Raw genomic sequence first — 17,608 nt, forward strand, 5'->3', positions numbered from 1 at the left:
AGCCTATTCATGACTTTCGGGACGGAAACAAGAATGCCAGCTCCTAAAACTCCCACTGCCAGGCCTGCTGGCTCACTGACTGGGCTTCCCGATGTTCTCCCGTCTGGAAGCTCCCAGCAGTAAACAGTTGAGTGAAGGGGGCACTGAGAGTTCACCTCAATGACTTGCATCAAAGAGCAAGTCGGGATGCTTCCTCCAGAACTGTAACCATCACAGGGCCCTGGGCCAAAGGGTTATTATGTATAGCTGGTACCCTCTTATCTCCAGTCCTTTTCCTATCATTTCCCGTTTTTGAACCCTCAACTCAAATACCCAGGATCCTTAAGTTCTCTTCTGATAAAACAAATTCCCAACTATCCAGACTCATTCAATCAGAAAACCAGCATGCTTTTAACCTAGCAAAACTTCCCTAACATGGGACCACTAAACACTTGTTCCAAGTTCTTTGGCTAATTTAGGCTACCAAGGTAACAGCAAATATTGTGAAAGTGTGTTATCATTCCCATAGGTTTTTTATTTTATTAGATGGGGTAGCACAATGATTTCACCAAAACACATTATACACCTAAATAGTGGTTTTGCAGTTAAAACACCTTAAAACCCAACTTATACCAAACACGGCCCTGTGCCAGGTGTTGAGAAGGCACACTAAAACAAAAAATTATCTCTGACCTTGGGTGGGAAAAATCAGGAGCGAGAAACACTTATAAAAAAAGAACTAGAACATGGTATGATTGGTGCAGCACCAGAAGTGATGTCAAGGTATGGAAATACAGCATTCAACAAGAAGAATTTAATCTCTAGGAGGGGGGAAGATTCGAGGACAGTGGTCCGTAAAGGCAGATTTGTTCAACAAGGGGCAGGAACAATGGCACAGAGATGTGAGTCCACACAGCATGCTAGGGAAATACCCAGTGTCTGGATGTGAAGTGAATGTCATTGTTGGCAATGGACTCAACCAGTCTAACAATCTCGAACCTGCCATATACATCTCTTTACCTTAATCGCGGTATCTTCACATTAGTTCATACTTCTGGACAATGTCTAATAGGTTAGTTCTTTGCCTGTGGAATGGATAATGAAAGGTGTTCTGGAATAAGCTCAAGAAAAAAAGAGGGTCAGGGACCACCTGACCGTCTAAGATTTGTGTGGTCCACAAATCTTAGTCATCATGGGGAGGATGATACAATGAGATTAACTGGATGATATCCTACAGCCCTTCATCTACAAACCCCAGTTTCATTCAATGGTTTATCAAATATCTGTTCAGTGAAAGAACATATTCCGTCCAAAGGTATGAAAGATGATTACAACACCATGCCTGTTTTCAGAAGTTTCCACATAACAGGGAGCAAGAGAGAAATAAATATACCTAAAACAATACTCAAGGCAGCATTGGAGAAGTGTAAGCACAAAATGCACAAGACAAAGGAAGTTGTGGGGTAGTTTTGAGGCACAGAAAGGAGTCTACTTAAGTAGAAGGTACACGAAGAAACAGTAGGAATTAAAAACAAGCAAACAAAAAACCCTACAAAGGTTTGCTGGAAGTGTTCTGAAGAACATTTTATGCCACACTAAAAAATGTCCATGTAGGTATGAAATGTTCATACAGGGGCACCTGGGAGGCTGAGTCAGTTGACTGACTTGAGCTCAGGTCATGATCTCAAGGTTCATGGGTTCAAGCCCCACATTGGGCTCACCGTTGTAAGCCCTGATTCCACTCTGCATCCTCTGTCCCCCTCTCTCTCTGCCCCTCCTCTGCTCACACTCGCTCTTTCAAAAATAAATAGACATTAAAAAAAATGGAAATGTTCATACATTACAAAGGTGACATCACAGATCATTAGAGAAAGAAGAGGGACTTCTCAGTAAATGGTTCTGGGACAACTGGTTATTCACATGAAAGGAAGAAGTGAAACTTCTAACTCAAACTCTATGCAGAAAAATATGAAATGTATTCTAGGTGGATTAAAGGCCAAAATAGGAAAGATCAAACTATACAATTTAGAATATAGGAGAATGTATTCAATTGCATTTAGGAAGGATTTCCTAAGCACAACACCAAAGAGCTAAGCATAAAATGATAACACTAAAATTGAAACTTAAGTTCATGAGAAAATAAGGTAAAATATCCAAGTCATCAAGAAATACCGTAAAGTAAAACAATAAATAAAAATAAAACACTAGGAGAAATATCAAGCACACCTAACACATTAAGGCTTCTATAAAATATTTTTGACACATATATACTTAAAGCTACCATAATTCAATAAGATAATAAAAAATGAACAAAATACTTGAGTGTTTCACAGAAGAAATACAATTGGCAACGAGGTATATGAAAAAAATGTTTTAACTTCATTAGTAATCAGAAATATGGAAATTAAGTCCATGCAGAGATCATCATGTTCAAACCACGCAAAAGCAGCAGAAACCTCCAGGCCCAGAAATACCAAATGTCGGCCAACGTGAAATGACGAGAGCTTATAAATTGCTGAAAATGATTTGGCGCCATCTGGAATATTCAACATGCTGGTGTTCGAGGTCTCAGAACTGTCTTAGGTATGTAAGGAACACTTGAAAATGGGTACCATTAGACACGCGTAACAACGCTCCTAGTTAGCACTTTTTGGAACAGAAAAAAACCTGAACGAACCCAAATTTCACTGACAGCAACGTAATTATGGTTGAGTCACACCACTGAATATTGTATCTGAGGGAAGTGAATCAACAACGGCACATGTAATAGCAGAGATAAAGCACAATCTTGGTCGTGACAAGCAACAACTGCTGAGAAATACGTAGACTCTAATTTAAATACATCTCCAAAGGAAGTAAAAGTAAACTGTGTAGAAGTGCATACATCTTTGTTTAAACTGTTTGTTAAAAACAAGGAAATGACGAGCACAGAAATACCCATTTTAGTTTCATGTTTAAAAAACCACTTATTCATCCGCAACAATAACATCACAAAATGTCTTACAGTTTGGATTTGATTTCACAAATAGGAAACCGCTGGCAGTTGCAAACAGGGCAGTAGTGTTAGAAACCCTTGTGGGGCACCTGGGTGGCTCAGTGGGTCAAGTATCTGACTTTGGCTCAGGTCATGATCTCAGGGTTCCTGAGTTCGAGCCTTGCATCGGTCTTGCTGCAGTCAGCGCTGAGCCCACTTCAGATGGATCATCTGTCCCTCCTCTCTCTGCCCCTCTCGCTCTCTCTCTCTCAAAAATAAACATTTAAAAAAAAGAAACTCCTGGGGTGCCTGGGTGGCTCAGTAGGTTAAGCCTCTGACTTCAGCTCAGGTCATGATCTCAAGGTTCATGGGTTTGAGTGCCGCGTCGGCCTCTGTGCTGACAGCTCAGAGCCAGGAGCCTGCTTAGGATTCCGTGTCTCCCTCCCTCTCTGGCCCGTCCCGGCTCACACAGTCTCTTTCCTCAAATGTAGGTGAACACTGAAGAAAATTAAATAAGGAAGGGAGAAAGGAAAGAGAGAAAGAGAGAGAGAGAAAGATAGAAAGAAAAACTCTTGCCATGGCTGCGGTAATGATGTCCCCACCTACCCCTCTTGGTCAGCAATACTGCTGGTGCCCGGGACCCTCCCTGACACTATAGGAGGCTCTACACTGCCTCTATCCTTCAGACATGAAGACCAAGATGACGACATTAATCCACTCGGAAAGATGAATACTTATCATTTACATCCTGGGCCTAGAAGCTGGATGATGTGTTAAGAGGATAGGAATCTACATCTGTGGGTCCTGGGCTTGTGTCCAGAAGGGAAACATGGTACAACCTCCAAACCTGAGTTCTTAGAAGTCTCCTCCCCTTATACATAACCACTCTCAACGATTCTCATTCCTTTTAGTAATACCTCAGCTGTTCCCAAGCAGGAGACGTCTAGCCCCCAAAGGCTGAAATGTTTTGTGCCATCATCCAATTTCATTCATCCAAGTCACCTGGGACACCATGTGGAAGGAGGAGGCCTAACATGGAAGCGGAGGCAAATTAGGATCAGTCATCTTCGATCCTTTACTTTCGCGAGGACAGTGATTTTCAAATTACCTCGCTAAATTCCAAAACACGATCAGAATCTACATTTATACACAATCGGTGCACCCATTAAGTCAACGGCTCTCAATCTTATGTTCTCAAGCTGAGAATCTCCTGGGGAACTTAAAGAAATACCAGTGGGTCATCCCCCAGGGGATTCCGACGTGATTGCTCTGAGTAGAGGCCCTGCCAACAGCGGAGAACATCAGAATTACACTGTTGATCCTCGTCATTTAAATCACACACGTGGATTCCTACACACCCAGGTCACGCTACACATTTGGTGCTCTTTCAATCTATTGTGTTTCAATAAAACCACTTAAACATAGTTCAAACTGTTAAACATCATTTTTCAGCTCAAAAAAAAGTTAATGGCCACACACATTCTAAGTACCTGCATATGATGGTCTCCCCCATCCTGGCTGACAATGCTAGAGATGTCTGACTTTCTGCCGAGTTTGGGGGGGTGGGGAATGGCGCCAGGTGATGATCAGCCATTTGCACATCCAAAACCCGACCACCATTTCCAGGAGCAAGATCCTTCACTGATTAATACTAAAAATAATCAAACCCCAAATGCTCTGACACCTAATCTCCAAGAATCAGAAGTCTTCAACACCCTACGTGTTTAACACTTTTCCAGCGAGCTGGCTTTGCCATGAATCATCATCAAGATCCAGTCACCGGAGTTTCCAAGCTCCAGCTTAACCACAGGGTTTGCTTTTTGCAAGTTCTCGTGGCCTTCAGGGGGGCAGAATTCACTTTAAAATAAGGAACAATAGGGGCTGCATGAGAAGAAGCAACTGAAGCTTTTAAAATTACATCCAGTCACTGCCTCTGAATGTAGATTTATAGCCTTTTGAGGGTATCACCAGCATACTGTTGCCAGCACCGAAAGCCTTGTAAGAAGCAGCACCAGTTAAACGCTTATGCACATTTGAAATCTGCTCCAGCTCGTGTCCTCAGTGTGTCCATCATCATGAGCAATTGAATAACACCACCTTCTAACAGGCCTAGCTGACCATTCAAATTGGAAAGGGTTCCCTTCTCACCACACCTGAATACACAGATTTAAACAGGGAAAAATGCAAGTTGGAAGTAATTTACTTGCCCAGGTAAGTAGGTTATGTGGCAAATACCATTCTAAAACTATATCCTTTGGGTAAAGTATAATGCACGGCACTAACATCACATAGTGTTAGTGGAAATAAAGTTAATATACTCTTTCCTATGTACAGACTTTTAAAATAATTACACTTAAAAAGTATTTAGGATGTACTGGTGTTTGTAGTAGAGTCTTAATGCTAGTTTAGTATGTGTTCATACTGCACACATTTAGTACAAGGATGCAGAAGTAATTGGGACAAAAGCTTAAGACTCACTCCAGAGGGGCACCTGGGTGGCTCAGTCGGTTAAGCATCCAACTTCGGCTCAGGTCATGATCTCGCGGTTTGTGAGTTCTAGCTCCACATCAGTGCTGACAGCTTGGAGCCTGAAGCCTGCTTCAGATTCTGTGTCTCCTCTCTCTCCCCCTCCCCTGCTCATGCTCTGTCTCTCTCAAAAATAAATAAATGTTAAAAGAAAAAAAAATTTTAAAAAACACTCCAGATTTCATCCCAACACAAATCTATAATGTAGACCCCTTTTACAAAATTAATTAGCTCTGCTACACTGAACTAGCTTGAGTGCCTCAAATCAAAACCCCAACATTCAATGATTAAGAACTGAGCCAAGAAATCTCTATTATTTCAAAGGTATTTGGAAAAATGTAAACATTTTAAATCAAATGAAAACATCCTTTAACAGAGAAAAACAATGATCAATAGTCTTTAGTCTTCTGGTATCATTTCTTTTGAATTCCTTTGTGCCTCTATTGATTACGTTTGTTATTAGAGGCCTGGAAAGGAAAAGAGGGAAGAGTGACATTGAGAGACAGAAGATCTGGATTCACGGGCAGGCACCGACAGAAATGACCTACAGAAGCCAAGAAAGCTACGTTGCTTCTCTAGGCTTTGGTTGTTCATGTTAAGATGTGGGTCTTACCCTAAAAATATTAGGATTCTCTTCAGCAACATAATTGTACAATTTTCCTCTACAAATGGGAAACAAATACATAGAAACTCAGTGATCAAATCAGTGTTTATCAAATGTTAAACGGAAGGCCACATAGATGCTATCTTCTGCTTTTAGACAATGCCCCTCCACAAAGCTAGAAGCTTTAGAAGCACAGCACAAAGACAAGTATCGAAAACGAGGATTGACCAGCTCCCAGATCTGTTAAATCTCTTTACAAAACGCACCAAAGTCACGGAGGCAAATTTGAAAGTGGAGTGTTCTATACAGTGAGTTTTATCACAAGTGTGTTATTAACACAGTGTTCAGAGACTCCGAATATAGAGACAGAAAATTTCGTAAGTCTGGTTTCTATTAGAAAGGGAAAGTAAGCATCCATGGGCCCCCACACCCAAGTGAGCAAACATGAGCTATGGTGGAGAAGGGGCGTCCTATTCATACTGAGAATGAAAGGTACTGAAAACAAATCAGAGCATCACAGAATGTGAGAGCATGCAGGAGCTTTAAAGACAATTTAGGCATTTCTTCTCACATTAGGAATAAAAACAACCAGGGGCACCGGGGTGGCTCAGTTAAGTGTCTGTCCTACTCTTGATCTTGGCTCAGGTCATGATCTCATGGTTTGAGTTCGAGTCCCCCACAGGGCTCTGCACTGACAGCACAGAGCTGCTTGGGATTTCTCTCTCCCTCTCTGACTTGTGCCCTCTTTCTCTCTCAAAAAAGAAAAGAAAAAAGGAATTTAGTCCTTTCTTCTCACTTTATGAATAAAAAGAACCAGGAGCACCTGGATGGCTCAGTCGGTTAAGCATGAGACTCTTGAAAAGGCTCAGGTTATGATCTGTTGGTGAGATGTAGCCCCCAACCCCCTGAGTCAGGCTCCACATTATAGGTATACATATTCATTCTCTCTCTCTCTCTCTCTCCCCCCCCCCCCATATCTTCTCTTTCTCAAAAAAACAAAAAAAAAAGACAAAATAATAGATAAGACAGATAAAAAGTACCAGAGAACAAAGTGATAGGTTGAAGGACACGTGGTCTCAAACTCCCCAGGCTCACCACACTGCTTAAATGAGAAGGGAATTTCTGAGAAGGGAGTGACTTTGAGGAAGAAACAAAGATTTGGGGGTTAAATGAGAGATACCATGGAGAAAGAGAGAAATGGGAATATGTGAATTAAGAAGCTGACTTTTAAGTCAAAATTGTATCCACATCTCAAGTGTGTTATTAATGCCTTTTAAATTAATAGTGTAGAACTCTAATGATCTAAGTTTGCTATAATGATGATATGACATTCTACTAATATATAATACATACACAGATACCCATGCATTAAAGCACTTATCACCTTGACAACTGTTAATAATGGGCTCTACAGGTGATGGTCTTTTCTGCTGCTAAATTTGAGAAAATATCAAATGGGTTGTGTGAGTTTTCTTGCTTTCTTTTTGCCCCAATGTAAAAAAAAAATTTAATGACAAATTTTTTTCAGCTTTACATCCTTAAAGCAAACCCCAGAAACACTTACATCCCACCCACATACCTCACCTGGACAAAACCTGTGAATCTCCTGATTGTTTTTGGTTTTGTCTTAAGGAAAACAACTTTGGAAATCTGATTCAGGCTACTGGCAATCAGTGTAGCTTCTGGCCCCAAGACTGAAGGGGATACAAGGGCTGTGGATTTAGATGCAGTCAACTCCTCCCAGCCCCTTTCAAAAGGCTTATCACACACTTACAATTTGCCTGGCAAAGAATCTTATTTGATGGTCTGTATTTTTTCCCAATCTCTTTCTAAGATAGGTTGGATAATTTTGTTTTAATGTTTATTTTAGAAAGAGAGAGCGAGGGTGAGTGCAAGTGGGGCAGGGGCAGGGAGACACAGAACCTGAAGCAGGCTCTGTGCCATCAACACAAAGCCCAACGCAGGGCTCGATCTCACGAACCCCGAGATCATGACCTGAGCTGAAGTCAGACTCTGACTCAGCCACCCAGGCACCCCAGATAGGTTGGATAATTCTCAAAGACATAATGAAAACTGTTATTGGAAGTCCGTTTGCACTGAGCCATGGCAATACTTCCAAACACAAATTTAAAGACTTTAATCTTGTTTTACAAGTGTACACATAAAGAAAAAGTAAAGCACAGGCACTCAAAATTAATAATGAAGACAAGGCAGAGGGGTGCCTGGGTGGCTCAGTCAGTTAAGCGACTGACTCTTGATCTCGCAGTTGGTGAAATTGAGCCCCATGCTGGGCTGTGCACTGACAGCACGGAGCCTGCTTCTGATTCTCTCCCTCTCTCTCTCTCAAAATAAAAAAATAAACTTAAAAAAAAATAATAAAGACAAGGTATTTAGAAAGCCACGCAGACTGAGGAGCTAGTATTCTATTTCTAAAAACTGTCTGGTTTGTAATGGCATCTTTAAAAATAAAACCGGAGAACTAATTTGTGATTTTAGTTACTTTAATGAACACTTTAATTTCTTTGATTAAGAAAATATTATTGCTTAGCAAGTTCCTCCAAATGTTTGACATACAGCTTATTCCATACCGCAGTCTGCCATGAGAGATCTAGTCACAGTTTTACTTCCCTCCAATCACTTCTGACACATTTCCCATGTAGGGGCATCTCTGCTTATAACCATGAGAACATAATACCAACAGACCAAGAAGGCAACACAGGTATCGCCCAAAATTTTTATTCAGTTACTCTCCTCCATCACACATGCTCACGCATCCAGAGCCTGGTCTCAAATATAATGTGAGCAAAATGCTTTATCATTCAGCTCAGGTCTAATGACTCTATCGGGCCAGAAAACAGAAGTACATGGTAAATAAGTCCAAAACCCAGAAGCCATTTGGAGACTTAGCTTTGAGCCCTGGTACTACTTATTGCTGCCTGTGTCGCCTTGGTTGAAAAATCTCTACATCTAATGTTATCATCTGTTCGATATCAGGGTGGAGGTGAAAATACAAAGCAATCATACTTGTGAACATACCTTAAAAGTATCAAGTTCCATGCAAATGAATTATTACTCATAACAGCCATCCATGATAGTGTCCTTCTTCTACTTAACCATCTTTCTAGAATAGGCTATCTAGTAATATAGGCTTTGGGGTGCCTGGGTGGGTCCATCGGTTAAGTGTCCAACTTTGGCTCAAGTCATGACCTCACACTGTGTGAGTCTGAGCCCTGCATCAGGCTCTGTGCTGACAGCTCAGAGACTGGGGCCTGCTTCGGACTGTGTCTCCCTCTCTGTCCCTCCCCTAGGACATTCTCTCCCTCACTCTCAAAAATAAATAAAACATTAAAACATCAAAAAAAAAAAAAAAGGAATGTAGGCTGTACAATCTATTAAGGAAAAAAATATAGGGGTGCCTGGGTTGCTCAGTTGGTTAAACGTCTGACTCTTGATTTCAGCTCAGGTCATGATCTCAGGGCTGGTAGATTCGAGCCCCACACTGGGCTGCAAGCTGAGAGCACAGAGCCTGCTTGGGATTCTCTCTCCCCTTCTCTCTGCCCCTCCCCTGCTTGCTCACACTCTCAAAATTTAAAAAAAATAAACTTAAAAAAATACATACATAACTATCTTATAATTATTTAATTCTTCCTCTGGAAATTAAATTTCCCTGAGTATTTTATCACAGGATCAAATAAGTTTCAGAAAGTTTAGTCTCAGTAGTATTTATACCTTGCATAATAAGGCTGGAGTAAAAAATACTAGTTGGCGGGAGCCTGGGTGGCTCAGTCAGTTAAGCATCCAACTCTTGGTTTTGGCTCAGGTCATGATCTCACAGTTCATGAGTTCGAGCCCCTCATCAGCCTCTGTGCTGATAGCATGGAGACTGCTTGAGATTCTCTCCCCCTCCTTCTCTCTGACCCTTCCCCACTTGTGTTTGTGCGCTCTCTCAAAATAAACAAACTCAAAAAAAAAAAAATACTAGTTGGCATATGCTATTGGACAAGAACTATCAGGTGCTGGGTAAGAGTTAATAGTAAGCACAATGGATCCTGTCAGGTGCAGAGAACTATCTTGCAGCAGATACAACAGACCCCAGCACCAGCTCATACACCATGTTGTGACAACCACAATCCATCAGCTTGGGGAGCCTCAGTACCCTGTATGAACAGCACTGTTTTTCTGAACCAACTGATTTTCTCTACCTCTTACTTAACGATAGCCCCGTCCTCTCATTATCCTGAACTCCGCACCATTTGAAGTGCAGGTGCAGTCGACACATACAATAAAAGGAAGAAGTGATCAAGATGAGTAGAAAAGCTTCCTAGTTAAAAATCTGACTTTGGGCAAACTGTTCAACTTCCTAGGGACTCAGTTTCGTCTTTATTACCTGCAATTAATTAGATGCAAACATAAGTCCTCAATCACTTCACAATAGAAAGACTTTTCAAACACTGTTCACAGATGCTAGAAACAAGACATTATCTCATCTCAGAGCAGTGCTCCTGAATGTGTTAGTTTTACGACTGGCTGTATGTTTGCCTGAGTTTAAACTGACATTTGTGTTTACCTATTCTTCTATTGGCATTTTAAAAATAGCCTCGCACTGAATTCCGCTTCATACAGACTTGCAAGTGAAAAACAATACTGCAAATAAAAAACCCGAATTACACTCATCTATGGCCCTGCTACTCAAAGTGTGGCCCATGGATAAGGTCATCCAGAAGCCCGTCAGAAATGCAGAATCCCAGGCCCCACCCCAGGTTTACTAGATCAGAAGGTGCAGTTTAACAAGATCTGCAGTGACTGAAATGTGCACTAACATCTGAAGAGCACTGACTTGTGAGTTTCAAAGACATTACCAGCATAGCTCCCATAACCTATGAGCGTTTCAGTTTCCCCTCCTCTCCTGGATTTTATTAAATTAAATTCAAATAAAGATGGTAACTCCTGAATAAGTGCTGTTGCTAGCAGAAGCCACCAATCACTTTCACACCACTCCCAGCAACACGCGCACAAATATATTCACAGGCAGATCTCTCATCCAATATTTAGAAAATAAATTTGCTTTTATAGTAAGTTATCAAAATCTGTGAATGATATTACACAAAACATAGCTGTGCCAGTGTTAGTTGAGCCTCTGAAGAATTCGGGATGATTTCTTCCTATGCCTGCCCACCAATCACCTACCTTCTGGAATTTCTGCAACATCATTTTCCCTTGGACTTACCTGATGGAGAAATTACAAACATTTGATTTTAGATGACAACAAAACACCTGCCAAGTTCATTCTCCACATGGCTGCAGTGACGTTTTCCCCCATGATTCCTCTTAACCTTACAAGAAGACCAGGTTGGGTCGGTGGAATACACCTGCAAAGGTCTCTCTTTCTGGAAAGGAAGGCTCTTTTGCACTTTATGAACCAGAAATTTGGGGACAGTCAACATCTGCATTAACTGAAGCTGTCATTGACCTCACTCGAAAGGCAGCTTTTGGCTTTCCGATTTCCTTATTTATGAAGGAAGGAACTGCTCACAGGGGAAGAATTCAGGCCTCACCTTACTCTGGTCTTTCGGAAACAGTATCAGGAAGTGTTTTTCAGTCCCGCAGTAGTCTGATGTAGCTGAGAAGCATAATATGGGAGTGTTGTTTCTCCTCTAGCCCCAGAAACGCAGCCCAGTACTTCTGCCCCTAATTTCTGGGTCAGCGAAGTCGGTGGGGAGGGGCAGGTGCTGAGCACAAAATCCGTGATATACCCTGTACTGCACACACATCCACTTTCGGGAGAAATACTCCAGAAGCACAACGGAGTTCACAGTGGATTTCTAATACAGTCCAAAGTGGATCCATTAACATCCACCTAATTCTGAAAATTATCTAGGCACAGCATGTGTATGCGCACAATGAGACCATACGAGGCAATGTGGCCCAAACAATTAGAAGTTCTTTTCAAAGTGGAAATGCAAAATAGAACGAATATCTATTTTCTATAAATGAATCTAGCCATCTGCCTTGAAAGAGCAGCAGCAGGAGTACCCAAAACAGCAGAAACAGCAGCCTCTGGTGTTAACAATCTACTCTCCAATCTCCTACTCCACATTTCCCCAGCAAACAAGGCTAAAAATACAAGACATGCAACAAATAGTCTCTTGGGATCTGCCATTCCATGGATGGCGTATTCAATCAGAGTAATATTTTCTGTTGAAATTCAAAATTGAAAAAAAAAAAGCAAGCTATCATATTAGAAACGGGCGTTCAGAATTTTAAGTGTGAATCCAATCCCAAAGTATATTAAGCTGAATGGTGAGAGGGTGGTTGTTTTCATACAACATAAATCTCTGAGATTTATCTGAATATATTTATAGATTTATTGAAGCTACTCTAAATGCCTCTACAACTCTCACAGTTACAGAGAAATCATTTTAGCGCTTTTGTCACCAAAATGTAAGGGTCACTTTATTTTTGGCATAGTTTAGAAAACAGTCCTTGTTTAAGGCTCTGGAGGAGGACATGCAGGTGTGAATCCAGGCCCCTCCATATACTACCTCTATGGCCTTGAACAAGTTATTTAACCCTTGTTTGACCTTGTTTCCCTATGTTAAAAATGAGATTACTTACCTCACGGTGTTATTTTAAGGACTAAATGAGTTAACATACATGAAGCATTTAGAATAATCAATGGCACATGCTAAATACAATAATCACTATTATTATTTCTCACTCAAGGCTACAAAAATGCCTTCTCTTAAGGAACAGGTATGATGTAAGGGGCGGTAGCAACACAATGGTAGTTTTCATGCCAACAGCGGCCACTTAGCAAATGAGGGCGTGAGCTGGTCAGTGTCTTCACCTAGAATTTGCGGCTGTCACTACAGGAAAGTTCCCGCTAGGTATTCAGGCAAGTCAGTAGTTCAGAATGAGAAGACAATGCCATGGCTGGTCAAGTGGCACTTCCCTGAGTATGAGACAATCAAGATTAAGGGCCAAAGTGCAATCAAGAAGCATCCCCATCAGGGCCTTCTGCAAACGTGTGTGCCTGTCCATTAAGAGGATGCCTCTACTCCCACTATGACCTTCCTTAAGGGGATGTTACAGAAAAATCTTTCTTTGGATGGACACCTGTCTTTGGGATTCGATTTTAATGCATATGGTCTGAGCCTCTAGCCTTCATATTAAAAAAAAGAACAAAAGGCACAAGGGAGTGGTATCAAATACTATCTCCTCTACAACAAATTCCTTGAGAAATCTTTAGAGTTGGCGGTATTTTAAATTAGGTTCTATATATGGTAGAAGGAAGACAATGAAGTCATTGAGGCGATACAGACAGAAAAGGGCTTCCCTACCTAGTAAGACAGCAAGGTCTGGAATGTAGTCCTACAGTTCAGAGACCTCACGGAGGATTCCTGGCCCCCTAATTTCTCCCACCCTAAGGGGCTCCACTTACAAAAGCGCACACAGGTCACTCAAAGAGTGAGGAAGGATTTTTCATAGTAAGACAATGAAAAAGGACAACAAGCACTTTTCTTAAGGGCCAGATCAGAACAACTAACCTCTTGTTAAGGGCTGAGATACTTAAGACACTCCTTGAACACACTTTGTCCGGTAGGAAAAGAAGGTGCCATTGGACTGCTCAAGCTGCGAGCACAACCCAAGAGTTAGAATAAGACAAAGCTGGCAGGAAACTGGGAGAAAACACTCTTTCCTGATAGCACTATGGAGGGGCAATTTTTTGAGGAAAAGGAACAGAATGAAAAAGGTGGGGGGGGGTGCATATAATGGTCACTAGGGAGGAAATGACAATAGATTTTCAGATGTATGAACCAGATAGACAAATGGATTTTAAGTATGTGTAAACCATCTGACCCTATTATGCCTAGATAATAAACATGTACCACTCAGGCCCTTAATGCATTTCTATAGCTATTATTAGGAAGATTTCATTGTCCAGGAAATTTTTTAAAGCAAGGAACTGTAAGTTTAGCCTATCTAAGATCATCTCCTCCCTGCCTTTAGATGAGGGTATCTTAGGTACAGTATCTAATACAGGAATCACAACCAGATCTGGAGCGCCACTCCAGTTTTTCAAAGAACAAAACAAATCAACATGACAACATGATGTGGATTCAATTTGCACTTGGCAGGTCATGAATAACTTTTAAGTTGGAAAGTGTTAAAATATACAGTAATCATGGCACCAAAGTGCCTTCCTCACAGTATGCCAGAAGTCAGGAACATAAATCTAAAGAAGTCAGTCCTGTTTGCAAAGGAAGGAACCAGAACACTGCTCCTTGGGCCACTCACTACTAGTTTCTACAGGCAGTGTCCTGCCCCAAGTATCTTCCTCTTTGAGTACATTCACTTAAAGCCAATCACCTGAAACCACCTCCCCTCTGATTTTTAGTGGGTTTTACATTAGGTATGGAGAGGAAAAGGGGAAAAAAAAAAAGTTGGCGCAATCATCTTAGAAACAAAGGATAAATAACTGTAAAGAAAATGCTACTGAATTGTTAAATATTCCTAAATCATCAAAGGAAAAGCATAATTCTATATAGCCTGTTGTTTAGGGAAGGGAGAACACCTTGGTTCAAATCAACATGGAAAGGCTTGCAGGGAAAAAAAAAAAAAAACTATTTCTTTGGATAAAGAACCACCACCTAGGGCCAACCGTATGGAGGCTGGTCAGACTACTCAGCAAACATGCCACGAGAGCGCACCTCTTCTTGCTTTTAATGAAGGGGCACCTGCCCCAGCAGGCAGAACTTAGGTAACATTGAATCCCACCCTTTGTTCTGAAAACTACAATTGAGCCCACCTGTCCAAAGCCAGGTGCATGTAGCTTCACACATTCCAGAGCCCGGCTTACTACTCATTTCTTACAGAATCTCTGACAGATGCTAAGGGTAATGGGCTTCACACCCCAAAACGTAACATACTACAAGGGAAATATTAGTCAGATTTACTGCTCCGCGCCATGTGTCTTGAACATTACTATGATCCGTGCAAGACATTTTGTTGTAAATAAGCCTGCAGAGTGTACAGTATGTTTTCTAGGAGACCTTTAAGGAACAGCTTGCAGACAAGAGGTGCTAGCCTTAGTTTTACAGCCAGCAAAACTCCATCCAAGAGGCTTCTGGCATATCCCCACCTCTTGTTTGGAGCTGGCTTCAAGACAACTCCACCAACCAAATTCCAAGGGGTCAGGACAGGGAGCCAGTCACTCTTGGGTATTCCACACCAAATAGCAGGTGGGAATTCAGACATTTAGATAACTGAGAACAAGCCGGCTTTTCTCCATAACAGTATATTAAAAACAACTGAGCTGACTTTGCAAGGAGGCATTCTCCATAGTAAATTAGATGGCTGAAGCCTGTGCTTCTTCCAGCAAGGGAAAGAACTGTACTTCACCATAACCCGGTGTGTGCAATCACCGAGGCTCATTTTTAAACCTTTGCTGCTTTTTAAAGGGCCTGCTTCACCAAAGGAAGAAAAAAAAAAGCAAAAAAAAAAAAAAAAGTTTTCAGGAAATGAAAAGCAAATAGTCACTGAACAGGATCATAAAGCAGAAAGCCTCTATCCACCTCTTTTCCTTTTTAATTCTTCATTCTAGGCACCCAGACTGTTTTTAACACACCGTTAGCTTTCATAAAAATTAGATTACAGAGGTTCTTGTGTGATCGTCCTGAACCCCTTCCACACTCCCGGCTACGCATTAGGTTCAGGATAGCCAGAGAGCAGAACGTGAGGTGGTCAGTTCAGTCCCCGCTTCCAGCTGGAGGAGCGTTAAGTAAATCATTCAACGCAATTACATATTCTAAACCTAATGGATGGCACACGGGGAAGGAGAAAGCTAAAGATGGGCGGGAAGGAGAAGCTTCGGGATTATTTCCAAGGTAAAGCCACAATACTCAAGCTACGTCTGAAACTGTCTCTGATCATCTTCAAAACAAGTCGGCGGGATTTATCTTTAACTTGATGCTCCCGGTTCTCGCTCACGGTGCAGGTGAAATCAGTTGCAAATTTTCACTCTACTAGAGTCCGGAGGATCCAGGAAAATGGGGTTTACGTTTCAAAGTCAGCAAGGAGCGGCGTTTCCCCGCGGCTCGGTGGAGCCCCGCACTCGCTAGCTCCCTAGCTGGAGTGGGCACCTGGTAGCAAGAGGAGGCGCCGGGTCAGCCGGCCTCGGGCCAAATGCTTATCCCGGCTCCGCACCGCAGGCTCAGCTAACGCGGGTGGTGCACAAGGCTCTCCCGGGCTCCCGCACGCACGCGGCCTCCTCGAAAGAAAACCCAGTGCTAAGTCCTCTAGCGAGTGTCGCCCCAGGAGTGTCACGCTCAGCGGACTTTAGCTTGGGTGTTGCTCCCCAAAAGGAAAAGGCGCCCTCTCCATTCAAGCCCACCCTACGGAGGGAGACCTCTATCACCCCGCCCCTCTCGCAGGAACTCTTGGACACAGCTCTGCGCGCCCACCCATGATCTCTCTCGCCTTGGAGACAAGTGGAGAGGGCAGGGGAAAGAGACTGGAGCGAAGAGGTGGGTACTCGGGTCTGCAGCAATTGCGGAGGGATCGGAAAAATGGAGCAGGCGATGCGCGTCAAGGGTAGGGGCCCCGGTCACAGCAACCTGTAGGATTGCGGCTGATCGCAAACTTGGGGTGGGAGGCAGGGTCCCCTCGGAGGTCCTCCGCCGGATTCCCACCCTGTCGGGTCCGCGCGCGGAAAGGCGCGGGGCGCAACTTGCGAAGCCAACGCCGCGGGCGCGGGTCCCGCTCAGTCTCTCCGGCGCCCCCTCGCCTCGCCCCCGGCCCCGCCGCCCGCTCTGCCCCGCGCTTACCTCGGGCAGCCGCAGCCCCCGCCGCCCAGAAGCAGAGCCCCAGCCACGGGAGCCACGGGAGCCACGGGAGCCACCGGCGCGCCCCTCCAGCGCCTCCTCCTGCGGCTGCCGCTCTCCCCATGCTCCTCGCCCCGCTCGGAGTCCGGCTCCTCTTCCACGCCCCGGGCGCCCGGGAGAGGCACGGCGAGCCGGGGGCCGAGACGAGCGGGTCCCGGAGGTCTTCAGCGAGTGACTGATCCACGGCGGCTCCCTACAGCCTCGGGGCAGCGCGCTCCGAGCCGCCGCTGGCCGGGCACCGGGAGCCTGCACGCGCCCCCATAGCTTCCCGCGGCGGAGCGACCGCTGCCGCCGCGGCCGCCACCGGAGTCGCGCGTCGTTCCGCGGCACCGCTCGCCGCGCTCCCGCCGCTGCCGGGTTCGGGACTACAGGGCGGAGGAGCGACTCCGCATCGCTAATGAGATGCCCGCGGCCGCCCCTTCTCCTCCCCTCCGAGCTGCAGCCAATGAGCCGGGCCGGGGCGGGGCGGCGGCGGGCCGCGTGGGGCGGGAGTCAGGGGGGCGCAGGTGAGCCCCGCCGCGGCCGCCGCACGCGTTCCCGGGTATTCGCTCTCGGCAAATAGCCCCCGCTCGCGGATCGGGGCGGCGGGGCCTGGGGCCCGTTCGGGGACGCGAGCGCACGCCTACGGGCGCGAGCGAGCAG

At 44.0% G+C, this 17,608-nt stretch overlaps 1 protein-coding gene across 8 annotated transcripts in view; it reads right to left on the minus strand.

Annotated features, from left to right (window-relative positions):
* The window catches only part of UNC5D (unc-5 netrin receptor D), a 543,854-nt gene extending 526,451 nt beyond the window's left edge, over positions 1–17,403 (minus strand). For 2 of the 8 annotated variants that reach the window (XM_053216623.1, XM_053216625.1), the window contains exon 1: positions 9,120–16,879. Coding sequence is in view for 2 of the 8 variants with exons in the window: in XM_027070311.2 (XP_026926112.1) it covers positions 16,910–17,030 (121 nt within the window). In the remaining 6 variants the exon portion in view is untranslated. Of the gene's footprint in view, positions 1–7,467; positions 7,534–9,119; positions 16,882–16,909 lie in introns of those variants that run through there. The other 6 variants (XM_053216624.1, XM_053216626.1, XM_027070311.2 and 3 more) reach the window with 5 other exon arrangements.
* Between the last annotated feature and the right edge of the window lie 205 nt (positions 17,404–17,608).

The sequence above is a fragment of the Acinonyx jubatus genome, chromosome B1, assembly GCF_027475565.1.
Source record: "Acinonyx jubatus isolate Ajub_Pintada_27869175 chromosome B1, VMU_Ajub_asm_v1.0, whole genome shotgun sequence".
NCBI classification, from domain to species: Eukaryota; Metazoa; Chordata; class Mammalia; order Carnivora; family Felidae; genus Acinonyx; species Acinonyx jubatus.